We start from the raw sequence: 22,088 nt of genomic DNA, 5'->3' as shown, positions 1-22,088 counted from the left end.
AGGGAAAAAAATGCAGCGGATTAGAAAAACATTCTTCCCTCTTTTGACAATATACAGTGGACGAACTTTGTAGACATTTCTCATTGTGTCTCACTTCTCATTTTTCTTCTGATAAGTATGTAATTTTTCTAAGGTTCGGTCAGCCATATAGTGTATTATTCAGTACAAAGGTGTATATAAAAAAGTGGTAAATACAAAAGCAGAACAAAAAGATTTCTCAGATGTTTAACTGTGGCATTTAAAAGAAGGCAAGCAAATGATTTCATACTGCTTGAGAAAAGTAACATATTCCCTCAGCAAGAAAGAAAAGCAATAATTAGCCACATGGTGCCAAACCTCTCAGCAAGGTGGCATTAACAAATTTAAAATTAAAATTGCTCAGTAAATACTGGGTACAGAGTTTAACTGACATCCTTAAAAATCATATGACAGTGTGTGCTGTTACTTCATCTAAGAATTTAGGGTGGGAACCAGTTGCTTCCACTCTAATGTGTCCAATACCTTTGCCTGGATGTGCCAGGGGAAGGATGGCTCTGCTGTCATTGTTTTACCTCATCAGCTTCCAATTTTCTATTATCCATTTGCAGGTCTAAGTATTTAGCACATTTCTGTAAGTTGTTACAGATTCCATATACTGAATAACTTTAATTCAGAATTAAATGCATGGCTCATCATGACAGTTTAAAGCAATACTGGGGAAAAAAAAAATCTCTGTAACAGTTAGAATTTAGTGAAAAGCAGATTTGGAAAAGCAGTAAGAAATGAAAATACAAAACTCAGACCTCTCAGTAATTATACTGGGATTGACAGTCACGACATCCGTCTTTACCCCAACATCCGTAAAGTATTTCTCAGATATAGGAGGCAAATTGCATCTACAAAGGAAAGAAATTAGTTATAAAGTTAAACAATTCCTTGCAGCTTTTCAAGACTAGAAAGTAGAACTGATGGAAGCATTTCTTTCAAGTGACAAATCTAAAAACAGATTGAAAATTTAAAATTGTATGAAACATGTTGATGCTCAAACTAGGCATTAAAGTAACAAGTTCTTAGGCTCTGTGTGAAGACCTCTCTTCTTCTCCCAGTCTGTCAGACCTGGCCCCTTTTTGCAGACATTCACTCATTTTGCTTCCTTAATAGCAGCTCAGCCCTTTACTATGGCAGTTTAGGACAAGAAATGGGACGAAGCCCATAAAATCAAAGACTTCCTCAGCAACAGATGAGCTGTATTCAATAATTAATACATAAACTATATCTATAGCATCGCCTTCAACATGCTCTGGTTTATACCCAAGAATATTTAGCGGAAATGCTCCACAAGAGACAAATCACTCCAGTCTTAATTAATCCTGCTTCCCTTCCTTTTTGCTTTCTAAGTATCTCCCAGAGCAGTGTAAGAGCAGCAGTTCTGACTCTGCGCATTCATCAAATGATGCCAAAGCTATTAGGAGCAAGCTTGTTGTGAAGATTTGCAAATCTTGACTTCTCCTAGCCTCCAGTCACCTTGGCCTTGACCTAGATACATCATCTCACAAAATTTAGAGCACCCCTCAAGAGACGCTGAATTACTGAAACACACACATACACACAAGCTATCACACAAGCTTAACTTCCACAGGAAACCCAGCTAGGAAAAAAAAAAAAGCTTCAGTGTGTGTTATTAGAGGCAACATAAGTGTAAAGCAACTAATTCTACACTCAGTTTAAGCTAGCGTTAGATAAACGATGACATTTCGAAAAAAAAATTAAAGTGATTTATAAGCTTCAATAAAAGCCAACCCTGTTTAGATCCCCACATCTCAAATCTTTGCTGTGCTTAATTCCCAAACATCACGTTTCTGCAGATGAGGGCTGAGCAGGAGAAAACTGTGAAGGTATTCAGGGCAAGCAACACTTCCTGTTTTCACAATACTACAGTTCAGCTGCCAGCATAATTTCTCAGTCACGGGGAGAAGGTGAGTAGGGGAGCAGAACAACGCACAAAAATCCTTCAAAGTCCTTCTCAGGAGGTTCACATCTGCCTTCCAGAGAGCCCCTCGGGAAGGTCAGAGAATATTTTTAGCTACCCCAGCTTTCTCATAGGCAATGGCATTTCCAGCACTCTCCTCTGCTGGGTCATGCAACATCCTTCTGAAGTCCTCTAGCAACCTCAGTTCCACCCAGCACTGGGCACTCGGCTCAGTAGATTACATTTGAAAAAGGTTTTCAAATACTCAGCTTCGATATTTTTGAACAGTAACCACCAGCCAGGATTAAGAAAGACTGAATTCCGAAGTGCTAGCTCCTTATAGAAAGGACACAATCTGCACAAACTGTACTTTTGTCGTGAGACTCCAGAAATTCACCCCTGCAAAGAGACTAATCCTGTCTCTAAACACAGTGTTTCATCATAGATCTCTACTCTGGCCAGTAGATGGAGATAGAGAATAACAACTAATAAATGCCATTCGTGCGTGAATTTTATATGTCCTATAGTACTATACCTAATTGGCATCAAAATGTATCTCACGGAAAAATCTTGGTGGCATCCTGCTGGCCACAACCTTCCTGACAATAAGAGATTTCCCCAGGTGTTCTGAAGGTTCCACTGAATGTTATCAGCGCTCCACAGGCAGGTTTTGAAATATTTCAGAGGATTTGTTCGTGACCAAGATGGTGATTCCTGACAGTTTGGTGAACTAGTGTTAGACTGGAAAGCGGATGTGTTCATCCACTGAACTTAAGCACAAGCTTTACCTTGAAATTAATGTCAACAGCTCTCAAGCTTTTAAGCTCCAGCATGTCTTTATGCATAATGCTGGGCCCACGTTTTCGAGATGGTGAACCAGGGGTTTCTTCTTTCTGATGTATTTATTCATATTTCAGTTCTAAGCATCTGTTTAACTAGCACCAAACAGTAGCCAAAGCAACCCAATTTCTAAGTTCTGTAGTGGTCCGATCTGCTCTTCCTGATCAGTTTTGGTACAGTTCACTGAAGTGTAACAGTGGTAAAAAGTTCTTGTACAGAAATGTTGAAATTTTCTGCCCGTATTTCCACTTCCACTCAGCAGCCTGTCATCTCCATGTGTAACAGTTACCGCTCCTCTCAACCATAGCTGTGATCCAACACAACAGAAGGGAATCTGCAATAATTATTTAAGGTATATGGGGTACTCCAGACATTTAAGAGGCAAATTATGTGAAGCCTGGACCGTTTCACAGACTAAGATAATATTTTTCTATAAAGTGAGTGCACGAAGCAGACACAAGGAACTGAAAACAATGAATAGTGAAGGTAGGACTTGTAAAATTTTATTTCTCATCTGATGCCAAATTAAATTAAGAATGCAGTGAGCCAAAATCTGATACAATTTTTTGCTGGTATGAAATTAGAAAAATTAATTACTTCATGCACAGTTATTCTAAACTGACAGCAACATACCCAGGATCAGAAAATAGGCCAAGAGAAGTAAAAAAGATTTTTCTTTTCTACAGAACAGGTCATGAATCTGTGAGCTAGCTGTCGCATGCCATGACCCAGGCAAGGAGCTTAACAGGATTTAGAGAGGGATTAGTCATGCATATGAATAATCAAAAAAATCTTTCCTATATATACTAAGGACAACAGAAGTGCTGCTAAACTCTTTTATCCAGGGAAGCAAGTCATGTGACAACCCAATCTGCGCGAAACCCGGATGGCACAATATGACGACACTCAACCTTCTAAGTTATTCAGGTGTCTCCGCACACCCCGGAGTCTGCAGTGCCAATTACTCTTAACTCCCATTATCCAGCACTTGAGCTCTGCATCACCTCAGAAACACACCTCTGAGCCACACGAGCTGCGCAGCGTGGAGTTATTAACATGTGTTGAAGCTGCTTGTCACGTAAAAGAGGTTGTACCTCTGGTTCAGAACTGCACCAGAAAATCAGGGCCAGGTTCACAGGACGCTGCTCCTAGACTAATGTCCATGGAAGGATAAATCCACAACCTGAGTGACAGGGCATATCCTGAATGAGGACATCAAATTTTGTCAGTAAGTCAATGATTAGGCACTTGAGAGAGGGAGAATAATTCCTCAAAGCAAAACTTTTAAATATTAAAACACTGTTAAGGTGAGGTGTGGTTTTTTATGCAAGAAGGAGGCTCCATGTGGCCAGTTTGGCAGATCCTACATTTCCATGTGAGAGAGAACAGCTTTGCAATCCTTTATCTGTCATTAAAATGGGCAAAAAGCAAAACAGTGCTGTGGTGATTACCGAAATACGAAGTCTGCACTGTCAATCTCCCGGCCACATCTGCTGTTCTTCAGAATTCCTCCATTCCCAACCACCGCACATTTCTTAAACTGAGAGCGGTGGTACGGCATATCCTGAAACATCACAGCAAGGAAGCAGTTAAATATCCCGAAACACGGAGGCAACAAGTCACTTTTTTACTTTTTACCCTTTTTTTTTGGTGCAGCTGCATCTTGCCACAGAGTCACTAATCATAGGAAGCTGACCACAGTGCAAATAAATGGATGGGATTTTATTCTGTGCAATTAGAGATAGTATGGGTACCTAAGTCACAGGGAAAATAAGAAATAACCTGGATTTTTGTGCAGACTTAACAAGGGAAGGAGTAATTTTAGAAACTTGCCTTCCCTCCTGATTTCCATAAGGGCATGAACCATAAAATCAGTGTACCCCAGTAGTTGCCTTCTGAGCTGCCTGCAAACTGCTCGCTCCTCAGGCTCTGATGTCCTGCTTTTGAGAAATCTGCATGCATAGTTCCAGAGCAGCTAGTAAAGCCCAAGATGACTCTCTGAGTCAGACAGCACATTAGAGCTATTTATCAGACGAAATTCTAGTGTTTGTTACAGCTGATTATACTAATAGTATTAGTTTTTATTATTTAGTACTTGTACGACCAGCAGTGCTTAGAGCTTTTGGTCAGGCACCTTTCTGGACGTGTGTAGGATGCACTTTTCTGTAATCTTTGGGTAAAATTCAGTCTTCATGTACAGACATGCAGCTGCCACTGAAGCCAGAGAGAGTGAAAATCACATCTCTGGGAACAGAACTGGGCCTTTGGGCTGAGAGGGTTGTGACGCAGAACTGAGCCGTGTCACACCTTATGAATATGTAGAGATGTGCTTACATAAGCATGAGAGCGCTTGTTTCGGTACATACATATTTTATCAATAATTTCATACCACAAACTAAAGAGAGATGTGATACTGGCAAGGCATTTCTAGGTGACTACTCCCAGCATTTTTCCTGCGCATTCATAAGCCACGAGGCAAAAGGGCACGCAACTACACCCGTCTGAGAAAAGCAGCAGCTGACTAACAGAGAGGCAATACAGAGTTATCTGTGCCTTATCCAGTGGTTTCTTAACACAAAATGCCTCAGCAGTCCTGAAAGAGAGATCAGAAGCCAGATCTCTGCACTCAGACAAGGCTCTCGCCCTTACAGTCTTGCTCCCATGCTCTGAGCCCTCCAACATTTGGCGTGCTCTGAGGCAGAAGGTGGCTTTGGTCACGTCAGTGCTGCACAGTGAACCCCAAAAGTACTTTGGCAGGCGATAATGCCTTCAGAGCACCCTCGAGGCATACCTGGATAAATGCAACTTCAGCTACAGGACGCTCCCAGCAAAAGTGTAGACGTCCAGTCTTTCATGCATTCATCCGTGCAATCAGGCAGGGTTTTGAGGATTATCCTCCTGGACTTAGATGTACCTATTCTTTGCATGTCTGCAGATGCCAAAGTGCTTTCCTACATCTGAGCCTTTCTCCTGCTCTGCCCCAGTTCCCCATGTGGACATTTAGATAACATCACCACCCTACCTCTTAGTAACGCTCAGAAAGCAAACAGATTTAAAAGTGTTTAGACCCTGAAGGAAAACTTTAATGACAAAAATCGAAGTACATAACCTGAATATTTTTCTGACTTTCTGAAAAGGATACACTTTAGTTACCCCCTCCAAATATGTCATTTTAAATTCATAAGGTGTGCTCCCTGACAAAGCATGAGTTGCAGAAGCCCATTCCTGCACATCAGTCACTACACGCAATGGCAATTGCCCACCAGTTATAAATTTGAATGGCCGTCAGGTCATGGATTATTTGCTAAAAAGGTTTTGAATAATCATTAAGACGAATGTATTTTAAAATTGCGCAGCCTGCTCATAAATAAGCCGCAAACAAGAATAAGTATAAAAATAGTTACTTACTGTGAACATGAATTATAAAATAATCATGCCCCTAAAAAAAGCAGACCTACTCCATATGTTGGACTTATTGTATGTGAGTATTGTACTTACTGTACTTTTTAAAAGTTCTGATCCATAAGTGACTCTTTTATTCAGATTTCTTACTTCATTATCTGCTTTGCTGCTAGATCACTAATATGGTTCAGGAATATATATATATATAATGCATACTAGAGCAGATGACCACTAGAAAATAAGATAATCGGCTCAAACCTACAAATCAAAACATTTTCAAAGTATAAGCAATGAAGTTTATAGAAATGTCCAACAGCTAGTTGCTAAATACTTGGCTATACATAATATCTAATGCATCAAGTAGAGCAAAGTTGTGCAGAGTCATGAGGCACCTTTGGAAACATTTTGAAGATTTCTTGGTTGATATGGAAGATTCCACTTGTATCCACTTCATATTTCAGTTTAGTTCCCAAGGGGGTATTTTTCTGGGTGGTGAACAGAAAGGCAGGGGCATTACAACACCTCGACAAAGTAGACCTGTAAAATGACGGAAGTAAGATCAAGGAAATTATAGCATGCTTTAGGATCTGCAATTACTGTTATGCCTAACAAGGCACTCTTTAGCACAAAGAATCTTTTTAGCTGTAGGAGGGGTAAAATGGTGATTTGTTGGATTTTCCTTTAGAAAATTTTAGAATCAGTGAAGCTGACTGAGGAACTTATGGTAAAAAAGACCTAAACCAAACAACAAACAAACAAACAAACAATTTTAAAAAAACAAAACAAAAAAAACCCCAACAGAAGAAATGAGATCCCTGTAACCATCTCTTCTGGGCTGGAGGATAAACACACGTGCAAACTCTGTCCTGCTCCAGACCCCAAAGCTGAACTTCCGCTCTTAATATCCTGGGGAAACCATGCTAATGGATTACTCTCTCTCTTCCCCTTTTTGTAAATTATTTACTCATTACCAGGCAAAAAAACTTGTAAAGGTTGTAGTTTTTCCTTTAAGCTTGTGTATGTGCATCAGGAAGATGACGTGGCCCCGACAAATGGGTGCTGGGCAGACTGAACACGGTTATAACTCCAAAATTTCATGCAAACGGCCAAAATTTTCTTCGACCCTGGGACAAAAGGGCAGGTATTCCAATGCAAACAAGAACAGTTTTGCAATCTCAGAAATGGGATTCATGGCATGAGAGAAAAAAACATTCAGCCTCATTCCCTCACCATAAGCTTCATATGAAATTTTACTAGGAAAGGCAGTTTTCCAAATAGGGGTCTGTTTCATAGCTCCCATCTTTCCCTGAATTCTTTTCTCATTTTACTGGTGGAACTGAAAGCCCTGACTTCAGCTTACTTCTACTACAGAGCCAGTTTGTTTCTCAATCAATGCAACTTACATCTTCAGTGAAAAATACATGTCACAGCCAATGGACAAACATGAAGACGAAGCCAAACGGCTCTCAAATAACCTAGATTAAATACCTTGCCTCTGAGGTGTGTGGCCTCATTGTAAATTGGAAGAATAAGCCAATCTCCTTTATGGGATTTATTACAAGCACCAGAAAGTACATACAGAATTATGCAAACATTCCAGTGATGTCCAATAACTATTATATACTTGGCTCACACAGCATAACACAACACGATGATCAGATCAAGACAGCAATTGAGTCAATGAATAATTTCTAATAAATCATTAAACAGATCTCTAAGAACTAAATAACTTCGTAGATTTCTAAGAAATCACAAAATAATTATAAGCAAGTAGTGGGATGGAATTGTGATATCTGATATATGAAAAACACATCTTCACTAGTTCTGCATTAAGGAATTGAAAAAGATGTTCTTTAATCTAATGTCCAACCAGTTTTCCGGAGTAGTGATCAAGGAAGTGGTTTTCCTGAGCATCCAGATTAAAAAGCTAGCATGATTCCTGTGCTTTCTCCCTCCCTGCCACTTATTTAGCTGCCATTTTACTTTTGTTGGAGTCTCCCCGTCTCACCCGATGGTCCACTACCGGCAAAGTTTGAAAGCCCACAGCTCCGTGTTGCTAGACCACCACCTTTTAGCCTCCTTCCAGTCTATCTCCAAACTCAGAGACTTCAGTCAGCTTTGAAGGGACTAGAGTTTCCCCACACATTGACACACTGAAGCCTCTATCTCGTAAGGCAAAAAAGAAACAGACTTTGAACTTGCTTTTTTCATGGCTAGTGTGACTTGGAATCAGTTCTTGAACTAGTTAACATCCGAGTGCCAGCGGGAGTTTCTCACACAGTGATGTATCTATCAGTCAGGCAAGTATAGCCAGCAACAGAAGTCTTTCTCCTCTTTCTCCCCACGCACTGTCTAGGATGGAAAGGGGTTCTCTCCCTAATGTCCTAGTGCTGGTCTGAAAGAGAGTGACAGTCCTCCTGACGGTCTTTAGGTAGTTCTTTCTCATTGCTCCCACCTCTGGGCTGGCCTCTGTACTTCAGTGTGCTCCTCTCACTCTGGGCACAATTGTTAGTTCTCCTAATCTAAGCAAACTTTAAGATAGCAGGCTCTAACCCTGATGGGTGTTGCCTTCAAAATGGATTCTGATAATTGTCCATAAAGTCACTTCCAGAAGAAAAAGTACTAAAAAAATAAAACACTTACATGTTGAGCTCACATTATAAAAACTGCTATGAGCCTTGAACTAACAAGTTATTTTTAAAGATGCTAATGACTAACTCAGCACATTCTCACACTGTCTCATTAACTTGTGACAGCTACTTCCTGGAATCACCCAAAACTAGGATAAAATTGTGGGCCCTTATTCTAAACAACAGCTCTGAATCATGCCAATAACTTACAGACTTAACCAGTCCATATTTCACTTACTCTGAAGCAAAGTTTTCTCTAGACCTACTCAAATATAGCCCGTGAATATATCAATATACATTGAATATTGTTTTGGCTTCATTCTACTATTTCCTTCACAGCACCATGGAGGACCTTCAGCAAAGAGGAAGTCACACGAAAGAAGACAAAGTACTACAGAAACAAACTGCAGAGGTCTCTGAAGAGGAGAAGAAATATTTGTGTAGTCACTGAGTAATATGTGAGAAGGTATTTAAAAAAAAGGAAGTCATAAACAAAGTCTGACAGCATCTAACACGCCACAGAAAAAATCCAGGTTGACTATTTTGTAGGTCAAATTTGTAGTGTCACCAATGATATTATCACTTGATGTCACCAAAGAGTTAGGTTGCTGTATTAGGTGCAGCCATTAAATCTCGGCTCCATCCTCGCTTCTGCTTGAATCATAGCTGGACTTGCTATTGACTTTTTAAAATAGAAAAAAGTCCATGTTTATTCAAAAAGATAGTACTCCAACAGCAATAGTGTTACAATGCTTAGTCTTGCTATCCATATAAAGGTTTGGTCACTACAGAGAAAGCTAAACTCAAACTAAAGTAAATCTTACTCAGTCTCATTAATGTGAAGCACTCTTACTTGAATAAATTTGCTTCTGTGACATTCATCTCCCATTTGCACACCTGTAGGTTCTTCCACCTGTCAAACAATTCAGTTTGTTTCACCCTAAAAGATAAAAAGAAAGAGAATAAAAAATCATTTTGCTACAGTAGCTTCATTTCTTAAAACAGCTGCAGCCAGGGTACCATGCAGTACACTTTTGATAGGACAAATCATATAGTCTACTCAGTGCAAAATTTATCAGTTTTTTTTCTTTTCCTGCTCAGACATAGCAACTCTAAGCCACGTATACACAGGTACCGATGGAGCTCTTCATATGTTTGGGATTGACTTTTCTTCCCTGGCAGGCATTCTCCACTTCTTCAGAATAAAAAATACAATACTGAGCAAGCAGTTACTGTACCAAAGTCTGTCCTCAGTCTGCTGGGAAGGAATGAGTGTCTGCCAACGACAGCAGCTTTGGGGGGAAAAGTTGCACCCAGTACAAGGGCCCAGAAAGGGGATACTTTAGTTAATTTGGCCAATTACGTTACATTTTGGTGAGGTTAACTTAATCCGTGAGATCCTACAGGACAGCACTGTTGGTAAATCCATTTTATAACCTGTAAGAGCACACGTGAAGGGATAAGCATCTGTGGCAGCGATAGGACACGAAAAGCTCTTTACATAAAGATCTCTCCCTCCCCCTCTGTTAATAAATCTACTTTTAGTTAGATCAAAAAATCACACTCCTATGTGATTAGGCTGGTCCAGGATGATACACTTTTTGGTGCTATCGTCAATTCCAACAGCTTCTACTTTAGAGCTCATACATATTCTTCTGTGTTTGGACAACAGAGATAACGAAGGCCTTGCAAAAATCTAGAGCTAGGGAGCAATGTCATAATCTGGCTAGAAAATTTTGAAGTCTGAGATTACTTCAAGACTGATAGGTCTTAACGAGTTCTTTTCAGGCTTGAGGGCTTCGAACGTTAGAATAAAGTAAAGACTTTTAAGATAATTATATGTATAAAGTGAGTAGAAGTTAAGATTTCCCAGGCTGTGGAAGTTACAGGAAGGAATTGCGTCGTATTGTACTTTCTGTAGCCCACCAGAGCACATTAACTTGGAAATCTTCCACTACCATAAGGGCTGACTTAAACCTACCACGTTAGAAGCAAGCACATCAGAAGAACCCAGCATAGTAAAAGAATTTAATGTCAAATGGCATCTATCACAAAACTAAAGTTAACTCTCTCCAGTGGAGCAGGAGTCCACTGTGTTCTCTCTGCCACTGGATAAGATAAAGAAAAATGAGTTATTCTCTGTACCATCTGATAAGTATGCAGAAAAGCAATTCAAAACTCCCCATTTTCAGCAGAACACTGGCAGAAGTGTGACATTCTCACCCATTCTACTTATTTTTAAGCACTGCAAGTCAGCAAGCAGTGCAAAGTTGCTACTCGTTTATCCTTCATCCAGTACCAAACACAGAAGACAAGGACATAACCTACATTTTTTCCTGTGCATAGTCAGCGAGGGAGACACACTCAAAATCACGCAGACCTGGAGCAACAAATTGTATTTTCCGTAGCCTTGATTGCTTACTGCTGTGCACTTGTGCAGCTGCACTTTCAACTGAGATTCTCTGTGGATTTTTCAGACCTTAACAAGCCTTATGGATTGTTGATAAGATTACTAAACCACTGGTTTTAGATATGGTAAGGGATCAGGCATAATCTAAGCATCTAAATTCAGAGCAATGCTGAAAAGGTAGAACAAAAACACCCCACTATTGGCAACCTCACTTTTTTTTCCCCAATTCCATCACTGCAGCTTCACAGATGCATCTCATTCAACTCATCAGTTTCCTGATGTACATACAGGACCACAAAAGACACTTAGAGATATTTTATTGTTTCTCAGAATCACATTTTTCAGCTTTTCACTGTCATTAAGACATGAAACTCACTGACGGTTGAGAAGGTCAAAAGTACAAATGGGCTCGAAAAAGATCTAAGCAAATTAATAGAGAGGTCTGTTGTTCACTCTGATTACTGCAGTCCAGTCACCAGCCACAACCTAGCAAGTCCCCATGTCAGTATTTGTTATCAGGAAAGGACAATCTTTTCACTTCATTTCTTAGCCTTCACTACTGGCCACTGTCAGAGACAGAGCCTCAAGCCAGGCAAACATTTACATGAGTCAGTCTGGTTGTTCTTACTCTTCAATTACCTGGAACATAATACCATAACTAATATTTGAAGCACTGTATTTAATTCCAAACAGTGATACCAGGCCTCACCAAAATGCCTCGATGTTTGTGAAAAGCCTCAATTTTTTTCAAATGGACCTCAGATCACATTCAAATGCCGCTACTTGCACATATAAGAAAACCTCGGGAATCCATGACGAGAAAACCCTGTTGATGGGATCCTTTGAGCCTTGCATCTTAGGTCAACGTCACTGTAATTTATTATTTTCATCCGGCCTGAAAACTAACCCTTTTTAGAAAGCATTCATTCATACTTACATCGACAAAACCTTCACCTCAATGATGTCCTGCCGTAACTCCAGGCATTTGGTAGAATTGTATTCCAAAGGCCCTTCGTAAAACTCAAAATACCTAAAGAAGAACAAGAAAATAAAAATATAAATTAGACTTACACTAGAATACTTGTCGTACACATCAGCAGAAACTTGCTTAAATTTGTCCTTTAAGATTTCTGCCTAACTTAAAACTACACTGTATGATCCAAGTTATTGATTCACAGGAAAACACGGATATTGTCACTGATTGTAGAATGGCCACTCACTTCCAGCTCATCCATCCCTACAAGAATTAATCTGTCCTGTAGGCACCAAGAAGGACCAGCTCCATCTTCCAGCAGTGAGCACATCCAGTTGCTGTTGAAAGTCAGTGGAAAAGTAGTGTTCACTTAAGGAACTCTGTTCCTATCCTTTGGGTGCCGGAATGTGTTAAGAGTTTAGAAAACGGTACTTTAAATTCTGCTTTTATGCAGAAAGCAAAGTGACAGAGGTTGCATCTTGTCTGTGGAGATCGTTGCATAGCTCTGTGTAAACCAGCTTTTCATTGGGATTTACATTTCTGGTATATTTGGAGGGCAAGGGGAGCTGGAATTTTCTTCTCAAAAAATTTGAGATGGTTTCGAGAATGAAAGGATTTGAATGCTCAGACACTGTGCAAATGACAATGCTATCCTTAATTAAAATACAGACACAGTTATTTCATTTTTTTAATTAATTTCCTCCACCTTAGCCATCAGACTGGAGTGAAAGGGAAAGAAACCACAATGGTTGCTGCTCATGTTTAGAGGCCAGAGAAAGCCCAGGCTGTCCAGAGAATTCAGGAAGACTGTACTGAAACAACAAAAAAGATTTGAGGTTTAAACCAAGCTCTGTACCAGTTTCAACACTTACCACTAGAAGTCTGTATTAAAATCTAACACCTAAGAACTGCACATGCCCACAAAGCAGTTGTGAGCATAATGAAGAAATATGAGGAGACAAAACCTGGGGGAATTGGTATTATGACCAAGGCTAGAGCAAGTTATTTGGATGGATCCTCTAAAATCTCAGAATTCAATGAGACGGTAACTTCAAACTATCTTCTGAATTTTCTATATGAAGGAAAAATATAAGATTCCTGGAGGAGTTTTTTCTAAACCACCATTGGAAATGTAACATGTTTGTGTCATTTTAACGTAACATTCACATTTGACCTGACAGTCTGTTCAGTTCTGAATAAGTAATCCTTAAGTAGGAAAGCCTTGGTAGTCTCCTTGGTAGTTGATGTTTATACTTAATATCAAAATTTTAGGTGATCCAAAGTTTCACTTCTTTTGGAGAAGTGCTAAGCACTCACACCTCCCAGTGGGAGGAAGGGAAAGTGTCCAGAAAACAGCATCTCCAGGTATCTCCAACACGGTCTCCAAAGGTCAGAAGCATCTAAAAGCAAAGAGCTTTTCAATTTTGCCCTTAAACCAACCTGATAAAGTAGTGAAGAGAGAAACTCACAAAAGGGAGAAAGGGACTATAGCGTGTGACTGGAAAAAACCCAAGAGCCTCCCAAAGCAGTCTGCTGCCAACTGGGAACGTTTCCATCCTGTCAAATGCTGCTTTAGGAAGTGTTTCTTTCACCTCTCCCTGAGGTTTGCACTACCCTAGATTTGACAAATCCCAAACCAATTGTTTCTGTGATCCAGTGAGAGGCACAAACCTTGAAAATGGAACAAGAAAGCCCATGCCTAGAAGGTGGTGGGAGGAGAATATATCATAAATTCCTAACAAGTAAGTAAACTGATTCCTGTCAGGGGGAAAAGATAAAAATAAAAAAATCTCAGCAATCTTTTAAAAATGTGACTATTTGGAAACGTGTTTGCATAGTCTTCAAGGCAACACGTTCATTTTTATGAGTTTTGTTGAGGAAATTACACATTTAAAGCACACCATAATCAGTGACAAATCTGTGAGAAGACTTCCTCAGCCTCCAGAAGGGAGATACAGTTCATATAACATGAACCTTCATCTGGTCTCTCACCAAAAGCCTTGGGCTCTCCTTTCAACTCAGTCATTCACCTGGACAGTCAGTCTTTACTAAAAAGCAGCTGAAATACATCGCACTGGCACATCTCCTGCAAGCTTGGCTTGTTGAGCTGAAGCTGAGCAATTCATGTATTTTGAAAGCTGTTCCAGCTGGAACTGGATTAAGAGCTCACCTGGATGCACCAGGCCAAAGACCTGTGTGGATACATTCCCAAAACTAAACTGAAATCTCCCTCTGTGGAGCCAAAACCACAGGACTTCTTGCTGCTCACAGGATTTTACAGGGCTAAAGAAGTCCCCTCTGGCTATCAGTCCAGACAATTTCTTCCTCCTTCTGCAATACTCATTTTTTTTACTGTATTTTGCAGCATCCACTCTTTGCTTGCGTTCTTTGAGTCAGACAAGATTGGGACACCGAATACGCCTGTTCTGCACAATAGCTACTGACATCCCCACAGAGCACGTTACACACCACCCCTACCTCTTTGGGTGCTGGGGGGAAAGCGATGGCTATCAGCGTCATCCTCACCTTTCACCCAACACTGGATTTCAGCACCTTGTATGTGCCTGCCTCAGGACAGATAAGAATGGCAAAAATCTAGATTAACATTTATTTTTATCTTTCCTGCACACTTCTGGCTGCGCAGCTCAGATGTCAAACAGCACATGCTATCACGTGGGAACGCTGCAGCAAGGGAAAGCTGGCTTCAGCCTGTGGCACTGGAGACAAAGATGTCATTTTATGAATCAGAGATTAAATTTCCTGCGTCCCAAAGAATCCCTTTGATCACTGCTTGTTTACCCAATCCTCACAACAAAAATAGAACTGAGAAAGGATGTGTTACCAAAGAGGCAGAATGGTAAGGAGGAAAGGATTAGGTGAAGAATAAACTCCTTCTGGATCTGAAAGCGAATCCATGAGGCGGCACTAACCTACAGCTTTGAAAAGCACAGGACTGTCCTGCAAGTCACTGACTCTCACTATAGCTCCAGCTTTTCCAGCAGAGTCACTTGGAATGTCAAATTCACCATTTGGCATCTTGTGTAAGTGGAGAGGGAAGACTCGTGAGACGGGGTCCCAAAGGGACACTTCCGTGTCTCCCACAGCAAAGGCAGGGGACACCAACGGCAGTGTCACTTCTGCGCTGGGCAGGGAGAAGTTGCTGCTGAGCATGGGGTGAGCTCAGCTGACCCTAACTCTGTGCCTGACCCATTGAATCATTCAAAAACCCAGAATCACATTTCAGGCAGACAGACATCAAACCTCCTCAGTGCTAATGCTACCGATGCGGCAGCGTTTGGGTTGCATCAATTAACGATGGCTATAAAAGCATTAAGGAATTGCAAGACAGTATCTGGCCAATAGACTAAAAAAAACCAAAGTTTTCCCTTTTTCTCCCAAGAGCGCTCATGTTATTTATTTGCTTCACAGCAATTCCCCTCCTGCTATAGACACCGAGGCAAACTAGCAGAGGCAGTTCCCTGGAGCACTGGCCACCCTCTCCCCGCAGAAGCATTTCATGCTGTACTTTCCCAAAATACAGCTTTTCCACAACACCAGGCTCCAGCACAAGGAACATGGGTTCCCTCAGCCCCCACGGATGTCCTTTAAACCCAGCTCCTCGGCTCAGCAGGGTCTGGTCCTGCCAGGAGTGTTTGGAAACCAGCCCCTCGCGCTCTCCCAGAGGAAGCATCAGTCTCACCCACTCCCTCCGAGTGTTGCTTCTGCCTATTAACTCCCACTCTGAACCACATGGCTCTCTGGGAACATTTGCCTGTCAGAAAGCTTAATTAGCACAAATGGAAATTGTCCTCCCCATCATCTTCCTCAGTGTGATATCCAGCTACGAAGCAAGGGTGTAGCACAGTTTATTTTGATTTAAACTCTTGATTAGTGACAAGTGACAAACCTGACTATGCTATTCCCTTTGCTACGGGAAAGGGCTGTGCTTCAGCTTCACAAGAATGACAGTGATGTTTTATACCTATAAAACAGAGTTGATACGTCACTGCCACAATGTCCTCTCCTTGCATTGCCTTCACTTCCCCCACTGAAATCTAAATAACTTTTACTCCTCCAAGGTTACAAGTCTACAGGAAAACCAACACAAGAATTCATGTTTCTTTACAACAGGGAACACAGCTACAACTGAACCACAGCAAACCACACAGTGGCACGCAGGGTTTTGTTTTCCCAGGTTAAAAGGTACTGCACACGACTCACTGCCCTATGGCCATTCAGGTCAACTGTAGCTTTCAAATCTACACCATTCTTCCATGATCGAATTCTGTATCTTAATACCACAAGAGCTGCAAGTGCTTAGAGAATACTTTTTCTTTTTTTTATTTTTTTGATGGTCCTCAGTACTGAATGCCCAGAAATGAGATGCTCTTCTCTCTGTAATTTTCCATTTTTGACTAACCAAGACTTTCTTCATTTCTAACCTTCGTGTCTCAATTGCAATCACACTCCCAGCTGAGCAGCTTACCGAGCTCACTTCTGAGAGACAGATTTGGTTTCCCACTACAGCAGCTAACTTTCAGGTCTTTGATCATCTGCAGTTGGGCTGTTCCTGCTTTGATCAAAACTAAGCTCTTCTTGATCACACCACATGAATTAAAAAGCCCAAGACTTCAGTCCGGCCTTCAAGTGACACTTGGATTGAGGCACTGATTTGTCTGATGTATTCAACAAAGGTTTTAAAATATAATTGAGTGTAATTGTCAGGCATTGTCTTTTAAGCAAGACCGCTTGATCCTGCATGAGGAGTCTTCCCATTTCACTCATCCCTGCAGCACCAGCTCTGCACCGCTCGCAGCGAGGCTGCAGCACTTACGCTGCGAGAGAGCAGAGTATCACGGGAAGGATTCCACCTACCCTGCAGGAAAACCAAAGATCTTTCCAAAAATATACATTATCCAGTGACTAAGAAATAAAACTAAATGAAGCAAGCCCTGCAGGCTTCTGCTAAATACTTATTAAAAGAATTGTCCAACTGGCGGTGCCTGCACTGATGAGTATGGGCAGATCCATGGCCAAACTCAGGTCTAGATTCACCTTCTCTCCTCAGGAACCTCGCAAGTGTGCCAGAGCACGCTCCCCAAAGCACACGTGTGCTCACGTTCATCTGGAAAGAGTCAGTCAAAAGGCCTTAAGGCATGACATCAATACAGTGGTTTATTTTTTTTTTGCCCACCCCCAAAGTGCATCCTACCACTTCGTGTGGCATATTCTGCTAAACTACTTTTACCGTCTTCATCTCTAATGCCAACAGATGTTGTAGATGTCTGACTGATCATGAACTTTCAGTGTGTGCCTGTAGGTAAGAACAAAATACGTCACTATAAACTGTGACATGTAAAAAAAATGAAAATAAAAGCAAGAGATGTTCATATGTCTTCATACATATTATGTGGTTATAGCTCTTCTGAATTACTGCATCCAGTTCTGATATGTCATCTCTGAGTGTTTGAGATGCTGGTGAGAGTTATAAAAGGACGTGCAGAAAATATTTGGGTTCTAAAAAGTATGAGAGGCGTATGAAGCCTAATCTAAACATATGGTGACTGAGTAAGGAGACACTGCACCAGGAAGCAATTACTAGTGGCAGGAAGCTTTTGAATACAGTAAGGAAGCTAAAGTTAGAAATGGCGTCTTTAGCTCAAAGCTTTTTTTTTCTTTCTAGAATAACAAGAGTAATCAAATAAAATTCAGGAGCTGGAATTCTTGTACAGGGACTCATGCTTTCCAAGAGACTTATATAGCTGGGGTTAAAAGCTGCTAACTCATGACCCTCCTGATCATCCACCTAGGATATTTTGAAGTGTTTTGCTAGATTTTTCTCCTTACAGTGTCACAAGCTTTTACTGTGTTTTGATGACAGATGACATCAGAAACGTCCATCAGCCAAGGCCAGGGCAGTCTCCCAGGACACCCTGCCTATCTTCCAAATTAAAGATTTTTACTTTTAAAAAAAAACACAAAAAACTACAGAGCTTCCACAAACGAGCCCTAAATTCATAAATTTGATCTTCCACAGAAGAGGAGTAGCATTTATATTTCCGTCCTTTAAAAGCAGTTCATGGATCGCTCCATGTACCTCTCATGTAACCTGCGAGAAGCACATGCATCCATCTATCATACCTCAGAGGTGCCACTTTTCCGGATTCCTTATTTGATCTGGTCCCATGACTTCTCAAGCAGTTTACACATCTGTACAGTTAAGATGACGGCTATGATACCCCGAGGATATCTTTTTCATCACAACTGTGAAACCTTCCAGCAGACTGGCACTGGCTGCTCACTGCCATCCTGATTTTGGTCTTCAGCCTTCACGCCTCAGCACACAGATCACTCTGGACGGCTTGGCTCTGCTGCCCAATACCATGTCAGCAGCGTGAATTGACCAAACACCCACTCCTGCCCATGCCATGTCATTCCCTTCTTGTCCACCCACTTATCTGGGACTTTACAGCTTCTACACTTTCTATAGAAACTCTACAGTTTCAGTCCACTGTATCCCAGCCCATACAGCTTTACTGCAACACCTCTGGTGTAATAGCAGGAGTGGAAACAGTTCTGAATCATAAAAGCCCAAAGACCAGGTTACCTCCTGCAACTGGCTCACCCACCTGGGATAAGCCCACCTTGCAGACCATACTTTAACTGCCACGTATCCTCTTTTGGAGGTTTCCCCACTGTACAATATGTCATCCCTAGAATGATTTATTGCCGAATATATTGAATTCTAGTTTTAGGGTCACTTTGGTGTTTCTTTTCATTCACAGTCACTTTATCAGAAACACATCAGCTCCTGACAAGCAGCAGTGGGGTATGCTGCAGGAGGTCCTATTTTACCAGTGTAATCTCAGAACTCTGATTTTTAACAAACTGCTGTTTGGCTGTTTTAATCAAGACCTGTCCCATCACTCCAACTGAAATAAGCTGCTGATGTTGCTATCCATATGATCACCTTCGAGGCACAACAAAACATATGACGACACTTATACATCAGTAACATCTCGAAAACCACATCTTAGTTTACTGTTGCAAGCAATGGCTTTTTTTTTCTTGTTGTTCTTAAGGTTTTAGTATCTTTGTATGAGAAGTTCGGTGCTATGACTTAAGGAACATCCTCAGCTCCTGTCCTGGCCTGATGAGGTCTGATGGCTCAAACCCTTACATTCGTTCTTGTAAAATGTGTATTTGATGAATCCAACTGATTACACTTCTTATTTTGTAGCCACTGGGGACAAAGCTCCAGATTTGTCATCCTGGAGAATTCAGCATTCAAAGTGACAGGCCCAAATATGTAAAGGTCATGTTCCATTTCGTCTGCCAGAGGCTTCTGTGGTTTGACCACCCAAGTCCTACACTGAACCTTAACTTCAGCTGTGATAGACTGAAGGTGGCAGAGAACGCCATGACCCAACCAATATGCAGAAAGATCATACCACGAAGGCAGCTTCTTGGCAGTGAAAAATGCTTTGAACATGAACACTCACAATCCCAACAAGTTCCGAAATATATTTGAAGAGCAGAGGAATCAGGGCTCTAATATAGGCTCTACCTATATTACTTCTCATAACCAGCATCAGATAGACCCCTTTACCAGATTACCCACAAGGATGCTGTAGGACTTATAACAGCACACACACAAAAAAAAGGTTGAAATCTGAGCAATAGCTGATACATAAGAACCAAAAATAAGCCAGTATTCAACATCTGGTTGACATGTCAGCTGAGTAAGTTGTGTTTCAGCTGTGAGACTGTTTCAAAGAGCCTGCAGCCCACCTAGTCCTCCTTTGGTTAAAAGCACACATCCTTACAGCTTTGGAGAATTGTTGTGTATTTCACTTTCACTCCTTAAAATGTTCACAACTCTGTTGCTACCTAAAAGATGTGTAGCAATACAACACACATCAGAATGAAGCTCTGATGCCCCAAAAGCCCCAACAAATAGAGAGCTCTGTCAGGTGTCTATCCACAGCAATATTAAATGTCACAAATATGCTCCACACACTCAGTTGCATCACACACTGAGCTGAGCTCATGATATTAGCTTTTATCTCCATGGACTGGTTCTATGCAATCTGAAGAAGTGTCTCATGCACTGAAGAATCGTGGTTTGCTTGGTTACTCCAGCACAGTGGAGCTGTCTAAAATCAGAGCAGGTTTCATTTTCCAAAATTGTGTAATGAACTCCCCTGGATAGCAAAAATCATTCCAATTGTAAGCCACACTTTACTTTTGAACATTAGTTAAGATCTACATCAGTTTCTACTTTGTCTGTGTCCTACTTGATCATTTTCATGTAATCCTTAATCTTCACCATTCATTGGTTTTGATATGGCCACTACTCTCATGAAGTCTGGCTGTCTTGCAATTCCAAAGCACTTTTTCTCTCAGTGTGCCTTTGCTTTGCCAGTCCTTCACTTTCATCTAGTACATCACTCCTACGGAATGAGCTGTCAGCATTTCTATACCATGTAATAAGTTACATGATTAGAAGATAAAGAGTAGTTAGAGAATACACATGGGTTGATACTAGGTATGTATGAATAAACACGTGTCTACATACATACAAATACATAAATCCTATAAGCTGATGGAAAGTATATTAATATCTATTTGAATTACTATCTTTAAATACCAAACCTTTCACAAGGAGATAATAAGACACAATAAACTGCAGAGCCATGCAGTGAAAGGCATGTACTGTGCATCTGCTGACATATAATTAGTTTTGTGCACTTCAGACATCTCTCTGGAGACGTGTAAATATATACAAGTAAAATCAGGTCGGTAAAATGTACTCTGCAAGTTTTCCATTTGGCAGAGAGAACTATTCATTAGAGGAAGGCTTGTTTTCAATTTATATAAACAGCCTGAAGTTGGGTGTCAGATTAAGACTCTCAGGAGATGTCTAGTGATAACACAGTAAGAACGGTGATCAAAGGTAAATAGTAAACAATTTATGACATAGCTCTGCAGTTATTCACCACACAGTTTCACATCCAGTCTCACCTCCACATACGTACTCTGGGGGGTTTTATTTTGCTATACACTCACCTTTCAGACAGTAGACAAATGGATAAACACTATCTATACACATTTATGTGCAACATACATTGCAGCCAGACGTAGCCCTAACTCAAAACCCCCATCCCTCAGCTCCACAGTCATTAACGTGACACAGACTTTAAAATTTGCATGTTTTATTGACATTATAACCTTTGAAATTTATACCTAACTTGTGCAGTTTGAGCCTGCTTGGAAAAAAAACACTTTCATCCTGAACTTCCTTGTCTCTGAAGAGGCTAAACAGATCAAGAGTTCTGTCATTCAGTGCCTCACAACTAGTATGTATTTTGCAGTCAGGATTCTTGGTGCCCTGTCCTGCAATCAGATGTCTCTGCCTTGAGGGGGAAGTCTGTATTTATTACTCTTCTCATGCCTCCAAGAAGATATCTGTCTTTGTGCCACGTTCAGCTCTTTTATATGCCACGTGCCTAAACTGACAACTTTGCATATACAGACTATAGCTGCATACCCAAAAAAAGGTAACAAAAGTAGATGTAGATAGTTAGACAGATACACACACACATACATATGTACGTACACAGAATGAACTATTCTCCCCCTTGCTCTGAGTGAAAAACTGCAGCTGAAGTTGGTTGGTTTTGTGAAGAATCTTAATTTGTTAAACCAGCTGAGTAGTGGCTAACACTTACATGGGATCACATTACAGTGAAGAAGCTTAGCAGGTGTTGCAGAGTTGCTGTGGCTCAGTCAGATTGGATAGTTTTTGGCAGGTCAGAGTCCATACTTGCACTTGAAACACTATTATTTCCACAGCTGTAGTGGTGTACAGTTATCAAAATGACA

General features: G+C 40.9%; 1 protein-coding gene across 1 annotated transcript in view; it reads right to left on the bottom strand.

The window, feature by feature from the left end:
• The window catches only part of ST8SIA5 (ST8 alpha-N-acetyl-neuraminide alpha-2,8-sialyltransferase 5), a 39,106-nt gene that overhangs the window by 879 nt on the left and 16,139 nt on the right, over nucleotides 1-22,088 (bottom strand). Inside the window, exons 2-6 of the mRNA XM_009878041.1 lie at nucleotides 12,168-12,260; nucleotides 9,674-9,760; nucleotides 6,583-6,727; nucleotides 4,240-4,352; nucleotides 783-875 (exon numbers count right to left, since the gene is read on the bottom strand). Of these exons, the coding sequence (XP_009876343.1) occupies nucleotides 783-875; nucleotides 4,240-4,352; nucleotides 6,583-6,727; nucleotides 9,674-9,760; nucleotides 12,168-12,260 (531 nt within the window). The remainder of the gene's footprint in view (nucleotides 1-782; nucleotides 876-4,239; nucleotides 4,353-6,582; nucleotides 6,728-9,673; nucleotides 9,761-12,167; nucleotides 12,261-22,088) is intronic.

The sequence above is a fragment of the Apaloderma vittatum genome, unplaced genomic scaffold (genome assembly GCF_000703405.1).
Source record: "Apaloderma vittatum isolate BGI_N311 unplaced genomic scaffold, ASM70340v1 scaffold2190, whole genome shotgun sequence".
In the NCBI taxonomy this organism is placed as follows: Eukaryota; Metazoa; Chordata; class Aves; order Trogoniformes; family Trogonidae; genus Apaloderma; species Apaloderma vittatum.
The sequence above is the reverse complement of the archived record's forward strand: the minus strand, read 5'-3'. Positions and strand labels throughout refer to the sequence as shown.